Source organism: Falco naumanni, chromosome 17 (genome assembly GCF_017639655.2).
Source record: "Falco naumanni isolate bFalNau1 chromosome 17, bFalNau1.pat, whole genome shotgun sequence".
Classification (NCBI taxonomy): domain Eukaryota; kingdom Metazoa; phylum Chordata; class Aves; order Falconiformes; family Falconidae; genus Falco; species Falco naumanni.
Genome location: NC_054070.1, coordinates 277,549 through 295,544, shown reverse-complemented (window position 1 = coordinate 295,544; position 17,996 = coordinate 277,549). Strand labels below are relative to the sequence as shown.

The following is a 17,996-nucleotide window of genomic DNA, read 5'->3' as shown; positions in this document are numbered from 1 at the left end:
TGTTCACGCTGATCTCTGTGGAGGACTTGAGCAAAGCACTTGAAAAGCTAGTAAAGAAATCAGCTTAGTGCACACCAGTTCTAGCAACCTTCCATGACATCTGAAAGCAGGCTGTTCACATGCAGATAGTTACTGACATCAAAGAACCCCAGATGGCAAAGACCTTAAAAGTCAGAGCTGGAAAGAGCCTCAATGCATTCTCATCTTCGTTCCTCCCTCCCCAGAAAACCTGCTACCCTTAAATAGAGTGCACCCCCCCCAGAAGCACAGGCACATACAGATAATGTCCTCGTAGATGTTGTCTTCTGACTGTGTGTAGACAAGCCTGGATCTTGTAGTGCCATTTGTCTCTTCTTGAAGCCTATGGGAGTTGGTGGTTGCTCTCTGGTTGCAGAAGCCCTGGATGTCCTCAAACTCAAAAGATTTCCTAGAGGAAAACCAGTGTAACTTCTTCTAAAGGCACCTGCATGTACCAGTGAGTTGCTGTCTCCAGTCCACAGAGAGTATGGTCCTCCTTGGGGCCATCAAGCATGTGGATGCTCCACTCTGGACTCTCTGATTTCCAAGTGTTGGGGTTTAACCCCAGCTGGCAGTGCAGCCCCATGCAGCCACTCGCTTGCTCCCACCCAGTGGGATGGGGACAGAATCAGAAAGGTAAAAGTGAGAAAATGTGTGCGTCAAGATAAAGACAGTTTAATAGGTAAAGCAAAAGCTGCACATGCAAGCAAGGCAAAATAAAGGATTGATCCACTACTTCCCATGGGCAGGCAGGTGGTCAGCCACCTCCAGGACAGCAGGGCTCCATCACACGTAATGGTGACATGGCAAGACAAATGCCATCACACCAAATGTCCCCCACCTTCCTCCTTCTTCCCCCAATTTTTACTGCTGAGCACATTGTATGGTCTGGGACATCCCTTTGGTCAGTTGGGGTCAGCTGTGCTGGCCGTATCCTCCCCAGCTCCTTGCCCACCCCAGCCTGCTCACTGGTGGGGTGGGGTGAGGAGCAGAAAAGCCCTTGGCTCTGTGTAAGCGCTGCTCATCAATAACTAAAACACTGGTGTGTTATCAATACTGTTTTCATCACAAATCCAAAACATAGCACCACACAAGTTACCATCAAGAAAATTAACTCTATCCCAGCCAAAACCAGCACACCAAGTGAGTCCTACTCACTCCTGGAGATTTTTAAATTAAAAATCAAGTTGGAGGCTCCACAGCCAAGCACACTTCAAGCAGGTATGGCAAGTCCCATCCTGTCACTGAGGCAGAACCCAAAACACGTTTTGCAGACTAAGCACTGGCAGCAGTACTCAGAATTCGAGCACTGCTTTCTATCGCACCTTTCCCACTGCTCACATTAAGGGTGTTACCACATTTGCAAGTTTGCATTTTCATACACTTGGCCTCATTTCAAAATTATGGCACAGAGGCCACAAAGGAGCTGGAAGGGATTTAGCCTGTCACGATAAAATTTGGTTTGTTGCTGAACATTTTGCCACAGTGAAAGGATGTTTCAGGAGTCCTAGCCACATCACCTATGACATACACAGCACTCTGGTATGGCTGCCCTAGGCAGCTCATCTGTAAGCAGAACTAGCAGCAAGCTAGCTCAGAGGTTTTTTACTCTGTAACAGGGACCTACGTACAGGAAAGAGGTAATAACAGCCAAACCCAAACCTACTGCAACAGTGGTACCCACAGACAACAGCCTCCAACTTTAAGCAACAAGAGAATCTTTCACTCACAGGAAAGCTGGAACATTTAGCAGTCATACTGCCCCAAGAGAAAGCTGTTCTGTAATCCACCCATTGCAGCTGAGGACAAGCTCAGGGCAAGAAGCAGGCAGCACTCTCCCTGGGGCCAGCATATTGTCACTCAACTCTGTTTTATGGTATGGGACTGACACCTGTTCGGAGCTTTTAACCTTCTTCGTGAGATTATCAGCAGCAAAAGCAGTGCATATGCAATGCTGGAAAGAGGATACTTTCATCCAGAAATATCCTCTCCACATCAGCAGAGGCATCATCAGTACTAGCACCTCCACAAGGGTATCATGGCAAGCAAGCTGTTCAAACTCATCTAGAAACTGATTTAAGGAAACGTGTTTCAGACACAAGAGACGAAGCAATGTACCTCTGCGTTCTCCCTCTGATCCTCCTGCTGGCTGTTTTCTTCTCAGGACTGCCGGAGGATGACACCAAGTCTCCTCCACGCTGCTTTTGCAGGAAAAGTTCCCTGGTAGCATTGGCATCACTACAGCTACTAGCACCCTTTTCTGCAAAATAGCGGAAAGTCCTACGGGGCTTGGGTGGTGGGACAGCAGCTAGCTCCTTCTCTTGCTCCTCTGCCTCAGAGTAAATGTTTTTTAAGCTCCTCTCTGCCCTGCAGAGAGAGTCCATTCCCTTGATTTCAAGTTCTCTTTCTGTGGAGCCACAGACCCCTTGCCTCCTCTGAAAGTCTAAGGGAAATGATGGGGCTTTGCCAGGCAGAAGGGGATCTACTCTCCTCCACAGAGCTTGTGAGGTATAGAAGTTCCCTGGGGGCAGTGTTGCCCCTAGGTCCAGGAAGCCTCCTTGCCATTCTCCTTTCTGGTTGGCTTGGGAAGCTGGGCTGCACACACAGGGCTTGAGGTCACCAGAGACCCCAGTCTGCAAGCAGCTCTGTGCATATTCCCTGAAGTCCAAACCCAGGCTCTTTGGATCTTTGGACCCAGTCTTCGTGCCCTTCTCTGCATGTTCTGGCTTCACTTTGGGTAGAGCATTGTAGCTGGGATCATACTTTACTCCAAAGTCCTTCAGCTGCTGTTTCTCCTTGTTGGAGCACCCTCGTGTCCTCCCCTCCCACTGGGAGATCTTCTGTTTGATGTTGCGGCAGTGGCTTCGGGAGAGGGTCTGCACAGCAGAGCGCGAGAAGCTACTGTCCTCTGACCCTGTTGGGTGCATGGTAAGTGCCAATGTGCTTACAAACACCCCATCTCCAGCCTTGTCCAGGTCCACGCGTGTCCTGCGCGCATCAAGCTAGCATGAGGCTCCAAAGCAGCCGGTGGTGTCCAAGAGCCCCTGGGCGTCAGTTCTGCAAGGACTGCCTGCTAGCACAACCTGCGGACGAAAACAAGAAAAGAATCATCAGCTGCACTCCAGTCATACACACCACCAGGAACTGCCAGCTGCTCTCTGGCAACTGCTGAAGAACATTCCTCCCTAAATCACATGTTCAAGACTGGCTTCCAGAGCACGCTCTCCACAAAGCCTGTTTCTATAGCACACATCTGGGAGGGCTAACAAAAGGAAGTAAAGTTCACACTGGCCTCAAAACCAAACAAAACACTACAACAGGAACAAAACACAGCCAGGGATCCCAAGGGTCCAAACTCAAGGAAACTGTTTAATGGCACAGGAACACAGCAGCATGGCCTGTCTGCCAGCAGAGCTCTCAGCCAGCCCCCTCTGCTGCTTGCCTGTACCAGTGTGGGCCAGGCAGGGGTAACGACTTCCTCCTGATGCTCTATGCACTGCTCAGAGCACCTCAGGCAGCACACAGCCAAACCACCGCAGCACCATACCTCTACCAGAGCTCTCAGCAAAGCAAAGACACAGCAAGATACAAGATACTGCACCAGGTATAGAAAGGGAATCACATCTAGTTATCCCAGCAGTCAGCAACAGCAGGACAGCTGCTGCTTCACACAGGAGGACTAGGACAGTTGTGATGACTAGAGAAGAGCCCAGCTGCACTCCTCCTCCCAGAAGTGGTCTCCTGCTGCACAATACAAGTCAAAACCTCTCTGATGTTCTGCTTGTCAATACCTGACTTAAATTTGTCATCAGAGAAACTGGAGGGCAGTGGTGCCCAGCCTGTGGCTTGCAGCCCAGAAAAGTTTTAAAAGGCATACAACAGAGGCCAAAAGGCAGAGGAAACTGGTGAGCTCTCATTCTCAAGAAGAAAATAGCCCTGTGTTTAGATCAGCGGAGGAGAAATAATGCTAAAGAAACACTATGACTTCTACCCTAGCAGAGCCTGCACAAACAGGAGCCATGCTAGCTGAGACTACTCCCAACACATAATCCTGAGGATACAGCAAACAATCCTCCAGACAGTGCTGCAGCAAGACAGGCAGGTGAAGCTGCCAGGGAGAACATGGGTGGCTGTAAGACCCAGCACCTACAGGTCTGGTGTTGACCTCAGTACAGACATTTTGTATGTGCAGTCTCCGAGCCCTTCGGCTTTACCTGTAGCTCACAAGGCATACCCAATATTCTCAGATATGCCAGCGTGGTTGAAAACTCATTTTGGACAGAAGACAACAGCCCATAAGCTCTAACATGCACTGCTCCTCCCTTTCTCCGGGCAGTTACCCCCTTTCAGAAGTTTCAGCCCTCTGAGTCTGCTTAATGTTCTTCATTTGCATTAGAAGACAATCACTCAGGATAGCTTGGACTCTGGCCTGGTTGCCAAGAAGCAAGCCACACTGGCTTCAGTAACATCCCCCCTGGCACTAAGAAGTCTCCCTGCAAAAGGCAGAGCAAGAGCAGCAAGCAGTCCCCATCCCACACACGTGACAAAATCAGAGGACCCTGCAGAAAGCAAGCCAGCCTTGCTTCAGGTGGGAACACAGGCCATAGTCAAACAAAGCCCGTACTCAGGCTCCACCCGACCGATCCAGCCTGCTCTCACGGCAAAAATGTGGGTACATACCCTCCAAAGCTGCTATGGCAAAGCCCAGGCTTCATTGACTTGCCAGCAATTTGCAGAACCAAGGAGAGGAAGCAAACCACGCTGGAAGACAGAGGAGCTTAAGCCTGCCCGGCACAGGCTCATGCCCCACGCAGCAGGCTGGGCATGCAGAGCCCCCACCGCAGCAGAGCCTCTCATCCTTCCCACCTGGCACTGCAAAGCCAGGGCTGCAGCGCGACTGGCTCTATTCTTGGCATTGCTGATCTGCTCAGCAGAGACATTTGTGGTGCAATTAAAAAAAAAGCAGCAGCCTTGGCAGACCTCCCTGATACGTTAGTGAGAAAGTGCATCGTCGTTGGACAGCTCAGGGATCCCCAAGCAATTTGGTGATGGCTTGGGCACACATGGCACCAAGCCTTGGTTCTCTGCTGCACTTTCACACTCTACCAAAGCAGCATTGCTCGCTGTGGCAAGAAGCTCACTGCTGCCTGTCTCCAGGGGGAGCAGCGTCGGGTCTTGCAGTCTGGCATTGCTTAGTGCACTGCCCCAGACAGCTGCCAGCAACTCTCCCACTCCGCAGTAAATGGGCTAAACTTGGATTATCTGAGTTAGCAACTGAACTGGGGATATATGCTCCATCATCAGCATTCCACCCTGTCCTCAGCGCTTTCATAGCCCCACCTGACCACCACCCAGCACAGTCTCCAAAGTTGTGAGGTGAAGCTACTACCATGCAAGTGGCACTACAGCTCCAGCACCAGCTCCAGCACAGCACAGCACCCCCTCCCCACTCCTGCCAGTGGCAAGGTGCAGGCAGGGGACAAGCAAACAGAAGAGGGTGCTGACCCCCTCACAGAGGGGCAGAGAGAGAGCAGAACAAGCCTGAGAGTGACAGAGCACACACACAAACTGGCAACCCCACTCTGCTGGACTCCCTTGACCAGGGCGCTGCAGTGCCACCACACCCCACCGCAAGACCTTCTTCCCACCACGAGGCCCTCTTCCCGCATGGCCAGCCTGCTCCAGGCAGCAAGGGGCCCTACCCTCTCCTATAAATAGGCATTGTTTCCAAAACATCCTGAGCCAGAGCAGAGCCATCCTTCCTCAATCCTTGTCTGCACAGCCCTGATTAGCAAACAGGAAAGCAATTTTCCTCTTTTCTATGCCACTGCAACTACTCTACAGCAACAGCACCCAGGGATGCTCCTGAGGACCTGAAGAACAAGCTAGCAAAGCAGCAAAGGCTCTTATGGGGAAAGCCAAGCCAGGCCAGGAGAGGGGTGAAAGAACCTCCTCTCAGCCAGTACAGCCGGCACCTTTACTCCCTGCCAGGTCTTCAAGTGTGGGACCACTGGATGTAGAACTCGTACAGGGACGGGCCCCCAAAGGACCCTGTGGTGCAGCACTGTGGGCTTATTCACAGGACTAAGCACTTCAAGGCCAGCAGCATATGCATTCACAGAGCACATGCAGCTCCACGCTGACAGCAAGCCCACGCGTGACGCTAAAGGCTCCCTTGCTTCCCAACAGCACTGGCAGCTTCCTTCCCTGAATACACCAGCTGCCCCTAGGCTCAGACCAGCAGTCTGGCAAAACATCTGCATGCAGCATCCGTGAGGGCAAATTACTGCGTGCAGCAGACTAAGGAGCCCTGCTCAGCTTTCTAGTTGGGTTCATTCTCAAAGCGTGCACAGCTGCCTGCGCTCAAGCAGGTCAGGTCTGCTGGCTGCCAGCCTGCCCCATATCCTTCCTCCTATGACTCACGTTGGTAAGGGTGCAACAAAGAGTGCTTTGCTGGACCTTCCCCAGCCAGCCTGCCATACTTCTGCTTCCTGACATACAGCCATGGCCCAAGTCAGCCCCATGCCCCTGACCTCTCCTACTGTCCACAGTTGTGCTTCCATGATGAGGCACAACCAGCAACTGAGAAACACGGTGGACAAGCACAGTCCCAGCCAGCATACAGATACTGGTGATACTGTCTCTGCAGTGCTGCCTCTGGTCCCGCTCACCAATGAATGCCCAGATTCAAGCAGTTCACTCAGCGCTCAAGCAACTACCTGACTCTGGCATCCAGAGCTACACAGACCCATATGCAGAAACTGGATCCACACCGGGTCTTATTTCCTTTCCTTCAGCATAAACCTAACAAATAGTATTACTTCTCCAGCCAGTGAAGCTCCATGCACTGGCTGAGAAACAGTATTACTTTGAAGGTTAAGCAATAAGCTTCACTCACCTAAGAAGTCATACAGGTTTGAGTGCAATAGCAATGGTCTTCCCAAGGCATGTCACTGATCTTTTGAACTATCAGATACAACTAGAAACACATGGCTCCTGGCTCACCTTAAACACAGATAGCAGAGAAAGCACCCAACAATCTCTCCTGCTCAGTGCTGCTCTGCTAGCCACAGCCCTGAACTGCGTCTTCCAAAATAATCATCTGAGGAGGAGAAGAATGCAGCTCTTCACCTGTCCAGGCTTGCAAGGCAGATGGCTGCTACCAAGAACCAGGTATTTAATCCAAGCTCATCATGTGAGCCAGGGCAAGAGTAGAGACTGATCTTCGATGAAGAAAGAGCAGACTGGGGTGGCCTGATCCAAGCTAAGTAACCGTCAGACAAGTCTGAGATAGGCCAAAGCACAGCTTAGAGACACAGAACTGCTAGAGACCACCTGAGCCAGGCAGCCAGCACTGCCGTCTCAGGGACCACATGCACCATACCTTTCACAAACTAACCAGGCTTAACATGACTGTTTCTCTCTTGACCCCTCCTTCCAAACTCCCCCAGCGACTCTGATATGCTTCCCAGTATTTCCACAGAAGCCAAAGTTGTCATCCCTACCGCATTAGTAGTGTAGTGTGCTCAAGTTTGGTGTAGTCAAGAATACTGAATTAGTTCATTGAAAGCAGTAGTTTTGGGAGAAGAGAAATTAAATAATTTCTAGACAAAGTATCACATAATTCTCCCAAAAGAGACAGCCTCTCCAACGCACACTGTTGGAAGACAGCTTCCATATCTTTATCCCAAACACAAGAATTAGGCACATTCACCGCACATGACAGGTAGCCCTGACTCTTTTTCCAATTCTGAAAGCCAGAGAGCATGCTAAGCATTTTCTATGCAAAGTCTCAAGAAAATTCCGCTTTCCAAACAGCTCAAGGAGAGAATGCTGCCAGTGCTGTTCAAGAATAAGATACTCTTCAATGCTGAGGTCAAGCCCACCCACTGCAGGCACGGCTGGTACCCCACAACCCCCATACCACACTCATGCCAACAGGTGCTAAAGAAAGGCACTAACACACGACCTTACCTTATTCTGCTGCACAACAGGCATGACAACACACATATCACAGACTTGGCAAGCCCTTGCAGTTCTGAAGCAATCTTTCACTCCTTTTATGAGAGTTGTGCAGTTCTAAACCACCCAAGAGACCTCCTTGTCAACCATTCTCCTGTGTTGGTAGCCAAGTAAAAGACAGTTACTGGTCTTCTGAAGTCTAGGGATGCTGGCAGCTCAGTCCTGGGGGGATGAGGAGACAGCACAGCAGCAAGCACCCCTTCCAGAGTTCTCAGCTATTGCCATTCTGTTTGGCTCTAGAACAAACCTGCAGCTTTTCTAAGCAAAACTCTGCCATGTGATGCCTGAAAGACATGGGCATACCACACAAGCAGATTTTATAGCAAAATAAGTAACACTTCAGGAATGCGGTATGCTTACTCATTTCCATCTCGATACAAAGCAATGGTAGTCATTAACTCATTCGAAGCTTCTGCGTATCACGCTGAGGAATGGAGTTCCACCTCATCAGATACATGGCCATGTAGTGTGCAGCCCCTGGATACAGTAAATGTGATGCTAATCTTAATTACATGGCAAAAGGAAGTTAAGTCTGACCACTGCCATGGTTGCTAAGACTTTTATACTGATGAGAAAGATGAATCTGGATCTTTCAACTTTCAGTCAGAAGTGATGGAATTCAACTTCTTAAAAGTAAGTTTTTCCTCGTGCTAAAACCCCCCACCACTTTAAACACATAAGCCCTGAAGGCTTTTATAGCAGAGGACACAGACAGAACCCACAATATACTGTTTTTAAAGTTGTGGGGTTTTAACCTGACTCACAGTATGTGATGTTCAAGTTACCAATACTGAAAGCAGCAGTTGAATCAGGCGCTACACCAAAGGCTGGCTGCATGCCCCAGGAATGCTGCAGGCTTCGCACAAGAAATCAAACCCAAGGTGGAGATGGAAAAAAAGTTAAACTCAGACATCAGTTATCTTGGAGCCAATTCCTGGTGCAACTGTCTGAGGTGAGATTCCAGGCTTCCCCCAGGGCTGACATCACCATAAAGCTAGGACCACCTTTATGTGACAGTGGCCACCGCAGAGAGGTTGTGTAGGCCACAAGCACCAGCCGCACTTTCCTTTGGAAGTCTCAGCAGCATGGAGGCAGCTGCCCCAAGAGGTTCAGAGGGCACAGACCAAGGTAGCACCAGAAAACAACATACATCCAGATCAAAAGTTCCAAGAGCCACAGGGAATGAGCCATATCCATCCTGGAAGACTGATGTAAGAATTTTGCCAAGCAGCAATGCACAGTACTAGGACTTGGCACTCCAGGACAGATACTTCCAGCCAGCTGTTTCAAGCGGGAATGTTTCACAAGACCACCACCAACGTTTTTCCCCCCCATACCTGACACCCTCAGACATTCTCTGCACATACCTTCCTGTCAAGGGCAAACTGGAGCACACTGCCCAAGAGACATGCTTTTTGGGACAGGGTGCCCAAAGTCTTTCAGGGTCCATTTTGTCACTCACCTATCTCTGCAGCAGTTTAACTTCTGAATGCTCAGATAGTAAGCAATTCACCCAGTCCTGCCTGCAAGCCCCTGAAGGGACAACCCAGTCTGAGGAGGGACTGAGACACATCACCCCCCCGGGGAGCCACCCGGCTCCTGACCCTGCTCTGGACACTAGCAAACACCTGCTTAGGGCCCTGCCTGCCTGCGACTGAGCGGGTCGCCGGACCAAACGCTCACACATCCCCTCCAGCCAACAGAGCCCCGGCAGGGCAGCACACAGGCTCATTCAGCAGCTTCGCTGTTCCCAGCTCCGCTCTCCTTCTCGTGCAGCAAGGTCACCACGCATTCATCCCCCCTTCCATGACCCCAGCAGCCAGGGACAGAAAAGACCACATCCCCCACTGCACAAACACATTTCCAGGGGCTGTTTTTCCTGTGACTCCTACTCTTCTTCTGTCATTAGGGTCGATGCACATCGCAGCTGTCAAATAGAGCTCCCAAAACTACTAGGGCTCTATGAGGGTCGTGGTAGCCAGGTGCCCAGTCGGACAGACTGCGTTTGGCCACGGTCACTGGAACGGAGGGGTCTGCGCCACGAACCAGAAAAGGCAAGGGGAGAGTGGCGCAGCGTAATGCTGGCCTGCAGCTCGTGCCCTCTGACAGCATCGCCACCGCAGACCTCTGTAACTCCTCAGTGCAAGCCAACACAAGTACCTAGCGCTACCGAAAACATCGCAGCCTGCCAGGAGACAAGCTGCTCTATAGAGAGCCCGTACGAACTCCTGAGGGGCTGAGGTGGGAAGGGAGCTGCCCAGGACCGCGGGCGGCTGCCGGGTGTCTCGGCACCCCCGGGACTGGCCGAGCTGGTGCTCGGGCGCGCTCAGGGTGGAAAAGAGTTTCCTGATGTTCGGGGGACTCTCCCGTGCGCCCGCCTGGACCGTCTCCGGGCTCCCCGGGGAGCGGCGCGGCAGGGCCCGCCCCGCAGCCCCCCTTCAGGCGTGCGTACGCGTTAAGGTGCGTCCCCCCGCCCGCTCCCCCCGGCTGCGCGGGGCGAGGAACCGCGACGAAACACGGGGCTGGTGACCCGCGGGGCAGCCGCCGGGCTCGGGCAGCCGCCTACTCCCCGCGTGGGGCCCGCGCCCGGCCCTGCCCGCCCGGCAGCACCTCCCGCTTCCCCGCTGCGCCGGGCTCCCGCCGGGGCCGGCAGCGATGGACCGCGCCGCCCCCAGCACCACCGGCGGCCCCAAGCTCGGCCGCCGCTCCGCGTGCAGCCCCCGCCCTCCCCGGGCCGAGCTGCCCGTCCGGAGCCGCTGGTGACGGGGCGCGGGTGAGGAGCCCCGCCGCGCCGCGCGGCCCGGCCCCGCCCCCCGGTCCCGCTCTGCCCCCGCGGCGGGAACCGGCCCCGCACCCTCTCACCCGCTGAGCCCCGGCTCGGTCCCGGTCCCGGTCCCGGCCCCGCGCTCGCAGGACGCTCCCGCCGCGCCCCGCCCTGCCGCCCACTGGCTCGCGCGGCCGTCACTCAGGCGGCAGCCCCGCCCCCGGCGCAGGGTGCAACGCAGCTGCTGACACAGCGGCCTTTACTGCGCGGCCCCGCCGCCCGCCCGGCCCCGCAGCGCCGCCCGCTCCTAGTCGGCCTTCACGCCCTCGGCGATGAGGTTGAGCTCGTAACACCAGGTCTCATAGCGGTAGGCCACACGGATCTGGGCCACGTTTGTCTTCCGGATATCGTTGCCCTGGAGTCCTTCTTCCTGGTAGTTTTCACCCAGGAACTTGGCCTTCTCCTGCCGGAGACAAGGGCGGCGGTGCCGGCCTCAGAAGCCCCGGCTGGCGGCACCCGGGGGAGGCGCTGGCTTCGGCCGAGCTCCCTCAGGCCCTGGGAGGCAGCCCCGAGTGCGGGGAGGGGGCTCCTGGCCTGGCCCGGCCCCTTTCAGGCGCAGGCCCGCTCCGCCTGCCCAGAGGGGCACCTACCTCATGGGACAGGCCGCACTGCAAAACGCTGTTCCTGGCAATTTCACACATGTCACAGGTGTTGAGCTTGAAAACCTGGGCAGCAATGGCATACTCCTCCATCAGGGGCTCCTGCAGCCACAGGCTGTGTTAGAGGCCACCGGCTTCTGCCAGCACAGCCCATGATGGCCCAGCATGCTGGATCGGCTGCAAATGCTGCTGGCTTCCCTGAGCAATGAGGCCCACACCATCCCAGCCCCATGTTCAGAGCAGGAGGTGATCAGCTTCCACTGTACCTTGGTGAAATGGAACTGCATGGGGTCATCTGTAGAAAGGGACACCATGAGGCCCTTCTGGTGGAAGTCAGGCAATGGATTCTTTGCATACTCCAGGAAGAGGCTGTTGTTGCTGAGTGGGGACATAGCAATGGGAATTTGGGCAAGGTAGTACAGATACTGCAGCACCGGGCTCTGCAAAGGTGAGCAGAGTTGCCAGGTTAGGGAAAAAGTTGCTGCGCCCTCTACCTCTCCAGGGTCACTCCTCAGAGATCTCAGTGCCTCAGAGCACGTGTGTGCAAGAAAAAGAGACAGCCAAGGCAGCAATCCTCCAGGGCCCACTGGAGAGTGAGAGGCCAAGTGAGTTCAGACCTGTCTGATTTCAGAACTTAGCTGGCTCGTGATAACAGACTTATCCAATGATAGGCCTGTGAGGCTGAACCCCTGAAGTCTGAATAGGTTTCTCAGCTACATTCCCAAACATGCCTGGAGAAACTCAAGAGAGTTTGTAACATCTGCTTGAAGCCAGGCTGTGTCAGCCTACAGCAGAGGCACAATTAACTGTCAGCTACAGTGAAGGCCAGCTGTGAACACGCTTTTCTCCTCTTCCATGCCTGGGCTGCTCTGTGGCAGACTACTCCACTTACCTTCTTGAGGTTGAGACCATGGGAGATATTATCTGCTGTCATGAAGGCTGTGAGCAGATGTGTGATGGCCCCAGCTTCCCCACAGTGTGGGCGGAAGAGGAATGTGTTCATACCACGCTGCCTAGGCACATGGAAGAAGGACTCAGAGCAGGCAAGCAGCAGGGTTATGTGGCATATGATGCAAGGTTCCCTGACTTCAGTTCCAGCTCTGCCCCTGCCAGTGGGTCCCTAAGAATCCAGCTTGACCTAGGAACACATTACTTGTTCTCTTTTCTCCTCTGTGCACACAATAGATGCATCTCTGCAATCCCAAAGTTTTCACCCCAGTCTATCACACTTCCTACCAAGGAGCGTTTGGATTGCTGTGGGACATGAAGCTCCAAACTATGCTGGTGGCAAAGCAAGGAGGGCCCCATTTCTGCCACTAACAATCAAACTGCTGAGACAACTCAGGAGTCAGCCCCGCTTCTGCCAGCCCATTGCAGGTCCCTTAGCAGATCCTGGGCCTTACCTGCGTAGGTTGTTAAGCACCAAGATGTTGGCATACATATAGTATATATAGTAGGTGTAGGATGGGTTCTTCTCAGAAGTCCACTGCTCTGGCTTTGGGCTTTTAGTGCAGAACATGTGTCCACTATGCTTGGATTCATCATCCACACTGTCAAAGCCAGTGATCTGCTTGGCAAGGTAAAAAAAAGCTGCATCTCAAAGCTCCCCAACCTTGTCATGCCCAGGTAGGCTGGCTCACCCTGCCCCACTGCAGCTTGCCACAGCCCAGCTGTAGCCTGTACCCCTGACCCACCCCAGAGCAGAGGCAGGGGCAAGGCTGCAGATCTTGCTCCTCACAACCTCCCAAGCTTTATCAAGGGCTAGAAATAAAGCTCACCCCAAACCACTTCTCCAGGAGGTGAGTGGGCAGCATTTCTCACAGCCCCACAGCAGCCAGCTCAGGGAGTCTGACCCCTCCCAGCAGTTCTGGACACATACCCCCTCTCCCAGAATGTGGCAGTAGGGCCACAAGCCCACTGATGACATTTTCCATATCAGGGCAAATATGCCATTTCTTGTGCACAAACAGGGATGTCAGTGCTCACCACATCCTGACAACATCATCAGGTGACACTCACATGGCGTAGAAAGACACTCAGCTCTTTGTGGGCTCGAGGATTGATGGTTGCCTCAAACACAGGAACAAAGATATTTTCCAGCATCTTCCCAAAGTGTGGGAGGAAATTCTTAGACCTGAAGACATCGCTGTGGACAGAGACAAGGATTAGCTGCTAGCAGAGGAACAACATGACCCACTGTCCCCACAATCCCTTCAGGATAAAAGATGAGGTATAGTGCACTGTAAGGCACAGTGCCTTCTCAGACCCACAGCACATACTAAATCCTGGGTACTTGGATCATCCACTTCATGTTGGGGGAATAGACCCGATGTTTGTTGAACCAGTTGGCTAGCTTGTGCCACTCCTCAGCTGATCGCCCATAGATTGAGAGGCGAGGCTCTGCGTGCTGGTACTTGGCATCCTCCAGATCAGAGCCAACCTCCTGCAAACCATAACAGATGGTGGCATGGGGACCCTGCAGCCACTGGGCACAGCAGCACCACAGCTTAACAGGTCTCCTCCCCTATATTCTCACCTTGATGATGGTAGCAAAGTACTCGCCATTGATAGGGTTCTCCGTCTTCAGATAGAGGTCACGTAGCTCACTGGCACCCACAGGATTGTACTTGTCATTGAACTTGTCAAAGCGCTGAAATGTCTGCCGCCCCTGGAGAAGGGAGGGTCAGAGAGGGTCAGGGGCAAATACTACACACACACACACAGACACACACACACACAGAGACACTGGGCCCAAGCGTACCAGCTGAGCAGGGACTGATCCAGACAACCCACAATGGGAAAGCTAGGAGCTGCTGCACCCTGCCAGAAACACTAACATGCACATCAGGGGTACACAGGGAGGAGAAAAGCCATGCCTACAGGGGTGGGTGAGAGTCACCCAAGGGTGGTCTTACCCTAAATTCCCTACCACTTACAGCATGGACATCCAGGGAATCCACTGTCAGGTCATAGGGGTGCAGATTGAGCTGCTGGAAAAGCTGTTTCAGGGTGAGCTGTTTGCCCTTGGCATCATAAACTACACGGTCAGCATCCACACGGTATGATTTCTTGATGAAACGCAGAAGATGCTTCTGGTTCATGCAGGCTGCAGCATGGATGTGTGTGTCCACCTGAGAAACCGGAGGGACAGCTATCTAGCTTCAAGTTGGGGTGCTCAGGTACCTTCACAGGGAGGCTAACTAACACCTTAGGCAAGCCCAAGTTGTGTGGGGAGCATGGCTCAGCCCAGCAGATGAGCACAACAGGCCTGGGCCAAGAGCAGCCCAGTCAGCACCACCCCATTAGCAGGAACAATGGAGCAGCCACAGACCTTGACTGTAATATCTAGTTCTTTGGGAAGGGAAGGCATCAAGATGTCCTCAGAGTCACAGTGGCTGTAAGCCTTGCCATTTACCTTGCGGCAGTTGTAGAAGTCCCGGTGGGGGTTGTTCTTCAGCTCTTTCATCTCCTCCATCTCATTTAGCATTTGGTGTACTTGGAACTTTGATGAGAGGAACTTCAGGCGCCGATGAGTGTAGGTCTTACTAGTGAAAGCAAAGGACAGAACAGTGACTGGGCTCCTTATCCCTCAACACAGGGGCATGGCCCTTCAAACAGGGATGCAGCTTTCACCTGAGGTGCAGGAGCTCATGCTGGCCTGGGCTGCTTCCCTAAGGTGCTTCTCCTGGCTCTATTACAGAGCTTCAAAGGAAGGCCTGGCCAGGTGTGAGCATACCTTCGGGGTGTGTCTCCAATCCCTGAATGGTTACTTCACTTAAGACCCCAATCAAGGTGGCTGACAAGGGCTAAGGACATTTTGGTAGCCAGCAGGCTGCAGGTATGTCATCAGTAGGTTCCTCCCTCTTCCCAGGAAAAGGAGGGGGCAACTCTGGCTCTGCTCTGACCCCCCTCTGCCTGCTGCGGCAGAATCTGTTCAGCTGCACCCAGCAGTGCTGGGTTGTGCACTTACACAGGCCCCTGTGCAATCAGGGCCAAGAGGAAGTTCATGTCATCAACAAAGTCCTCAAGGCTGGGGTAGGGCAGGTCCTTTGGCTCATTTCTGCCAGCCGCTGCCTTGTCTCCATAGATGTAAGCTACCCCATCCTTCATCTGGACATGGTATCCCAGGTCCTCGGCAAGATTCCCAGTTTCAAAGGGATCCTCTCCATCCTTCACTGGTGGGGTGAACACTGGACCAAAATGAGAACACCATGAGGCACAGGCTGCCAACCAAAACTCCGCAAGCCTGCCATGCTCCTCCACCCCAGGCAGAGGGCAGGGACAGCACTGCCGCTGTGACACTAGAGAGGAGGCCTGAGCAAGCGACTCCCCTGTGGGGCACTTCCACAACCCTTTTCTCACCCCTGCTCACCCCATGCTGAAGCCAGAGAGGAAAACCCTCCAGGTGCCTCAGTGTACCTGGGCCGGTGTTGCTCGCCCTCCAGACCTCGCCTTCGATAGCGCGCAGGTACTGAGATGGGGTCCTGGGGAACCTCTGTAGAGACTGCTGCATGTATTTCTCCCGGATGCACAGGGCACGGTACAGGCCTTTGCAGACAATTTCAAAATCTTCAACTGTCACCTGCAAGAGGGCTGTTGCTGAACACAGCCACACAACTGGAACCTAGCTGCCCGAGAAACACCCCCGTGCACGAAGATGTAAAAAGGACAATTTTGTTCATGGCAAGGTATGTATCTTGTCATTCCCTCCCTTCTGCTGCTCTGCCTGAGCAGGGCAAATAAAGGATGATAGGCAAAGTCCCAGACATGGCAAAGGGAAGTTCCTCACACCAGAACCAATGAATTCCAGCTGTCATCCCCTCTTACATTCCTCACTGTAGACTGTAGTTGCCACTGAAATGGAAGCCAGGTTTGCGCAAAACACTAAAAGCTATTTTTGGAGCCCAGACTGAAACTGAAGCAGGATCAACAGCATACAGTGACCCAATGTGTCAAGAATTTTTGATTTACTGCACAGACAAGTGTTTTGGGCAGTGAAGAGAGGTCACATTGGAGCAGCATGGGAGAATACCATGAAGTACTTGCAGCTCATTACAGTCATGGCAGAAGGAATGTGCCTGAGCATGGAGGGATTTTCAGCTTCCCCTAACTGCTCCTCCGCTATGCAACTCCAAGCTGAGCAACCGCCTCCAGCCCAGGAGGGTGCAACCTGCCAACAGTATCTCAGAAGCAGCACAGATGTAAAAGGAGGCTGTGGAGGAGAAGGAGGAATTAGCACAGGATGTGATAGCAGTCCTGGCCAACTGGCTTTAGGTGACCCTGCCCGAGCAGGGGGGGCTGGACCAGATGACCTCTGCAGGTCTCTGCCAACCTCAACTATTCTGGGATTCTGTGACTTGCACAAACCTCAGACAGATATAGCTGTGCGCAAGCAGGAGCAGGCTGTGACAGAATAAGCATGGGCTACCCCACCCTGCCCTCCCTTCTGCCCTGTCCGGAGAATCCCATGGGAAGCATGCAGCACCACACAGACTCTTCTAAGGCATTCAGCTCTGGATCCTCAAGGGATGCAGCAGGGCACCATCAGGTGCTCATGAGACATGGACTGAGCTGGAAGACACCGTCTATCCCCACTGCAGCTGGTACAGGCTCCTGTGACACTGGGCACTACTGAGGGACAGGCAGGGACTAGATGAAGTGGTATTCAGCAAGGGGAAGGGTACAGCCATGCAAGTACGTACACCGGAGGCATAATCCCCTGTGATCTGTACCCGCTGGAAGTCAGGCACAGTCTGGTACACAGGGGAGGTAGAGATGACTTCATCAAGAGCAGACAGGCTGGTTATAGACTTCTGAGCCACCGGGACTGCCAATGCAATTGTCTTCAGGCGGAGTAGGCGCTTCCTCCTGCCAGGAAGGAAAGCCTCAGGCAAACAGCCCCAACTCCATGGCCACATGTAGGTGCACGGTCAGGGGCACTTACCACAGCTGTGTTCCGACTGTGCACAACATGAGTCATCTCACTGGTGCTTTCTGATACTACCAAGAGTAGCGGCCACAGCACACAAAGTACATGGACTTTCAAGTATAGTCTTTGCCAGTCGCACCTTTCTAGAGAAAGGTCTCCAGGCCTCCATCTCCAACAGCTCTGTGGCCATTGCCATGCTGACACCCAGGGAACAGGCCATGGGTGCCTTTCTGTCCAACAGTGGGAACCGTTGGAGAGGAAACCCTGAAGTACCTGGCAGATGCCCTGGGATTACCAAGGGTCTATCCCGTGGGTGTGTAAACTGTTTTCACAGGCCTTAACTTGTGTTCCCCCTGCTTTCCTCCAGCTCTGGCTGGGGCTGTGCAGGCAATGCTCCTCTCCTTTCCCCAACTGCTCTGGTTGTTGCTCACCTCTTTTCTGTTGTGGCAGAGCTCTCCTGAAGCATCATGTGCGCTCTCATTTCCTCGCGTGAGATGGGGCATACCTCTTCCACATCAAAAGGAGAGATCTCTTGCCTGATCTCCTCATCTTTCACCTCAGAGGCAAACACCTTCTCTGCAAAGGAGCGCATTGCCTCATTCAT

The 17,996-nt window shown here is 53.3% G+C and overlaps 2 protein-coding genes across 5 annotated transcripts in view; both read right to left on the bottom strand.

The window, feature by feature from the left end:
• The window catches only part of DENND2C (DENN domain containing 2C), a 26,020-nt gene extending 15,047 nt beyond the window's left edge, over positions 1-10,973 (bottom strand). For all 4 annotated transcript variants that reach the window (XM_040616729.1, XM_040616730.1, XM_040616731.1 and 1 more), the window contains exons 1-3: positions 10,903-10,973; positions 2,137-3,101; positions 279-427 (exon numbers count right to left, since the gene is read on the bottom strand). In XM_040616729.1, the coding sequence (XP_040472663.1) occupies positions 279-427; positions 2,137-2,945 (958 nt within the window). In that variant the 5' untranslated portion in view covers positions 2,946-3,101; positions 10,903-10,973. The remainder of the gene's footprint in view (positions 1-278; positions 428-2,136; positions 3,102-10,902) is intronic.
• Positions 10,963-17,996, bottom strand: AMPD1 (adenosine monophosphate deaminase 1). The gene is made up of 14 exons (XM_040616736.1): positions 17,824-17,996; positions 17,166-17,331; positions 15,883-16,045; positions 15,434-15,653; positions 14,879-15,008; positions 14,400-14,594; positions 14,000-14,131; positions 13,743-13,906; positions 13,483-13,609; positions 12,867-13,030; positions 12,356-12,476; positions 11,730-11,903; positions 11,455-11,565; positions 10,963-11,267 (listed from the first exon to the last, which is right to left on the bottom strand). The coding sequence occupies exons 1-14, from the start codon at positions 17,994-17,996 to the stop codon at positions 11,112-11,114; spliced, it is 2,196 nt and encodes a 731-aa protein (XP_040472670.1). The 3' UTR covers positions 10,963-11,111.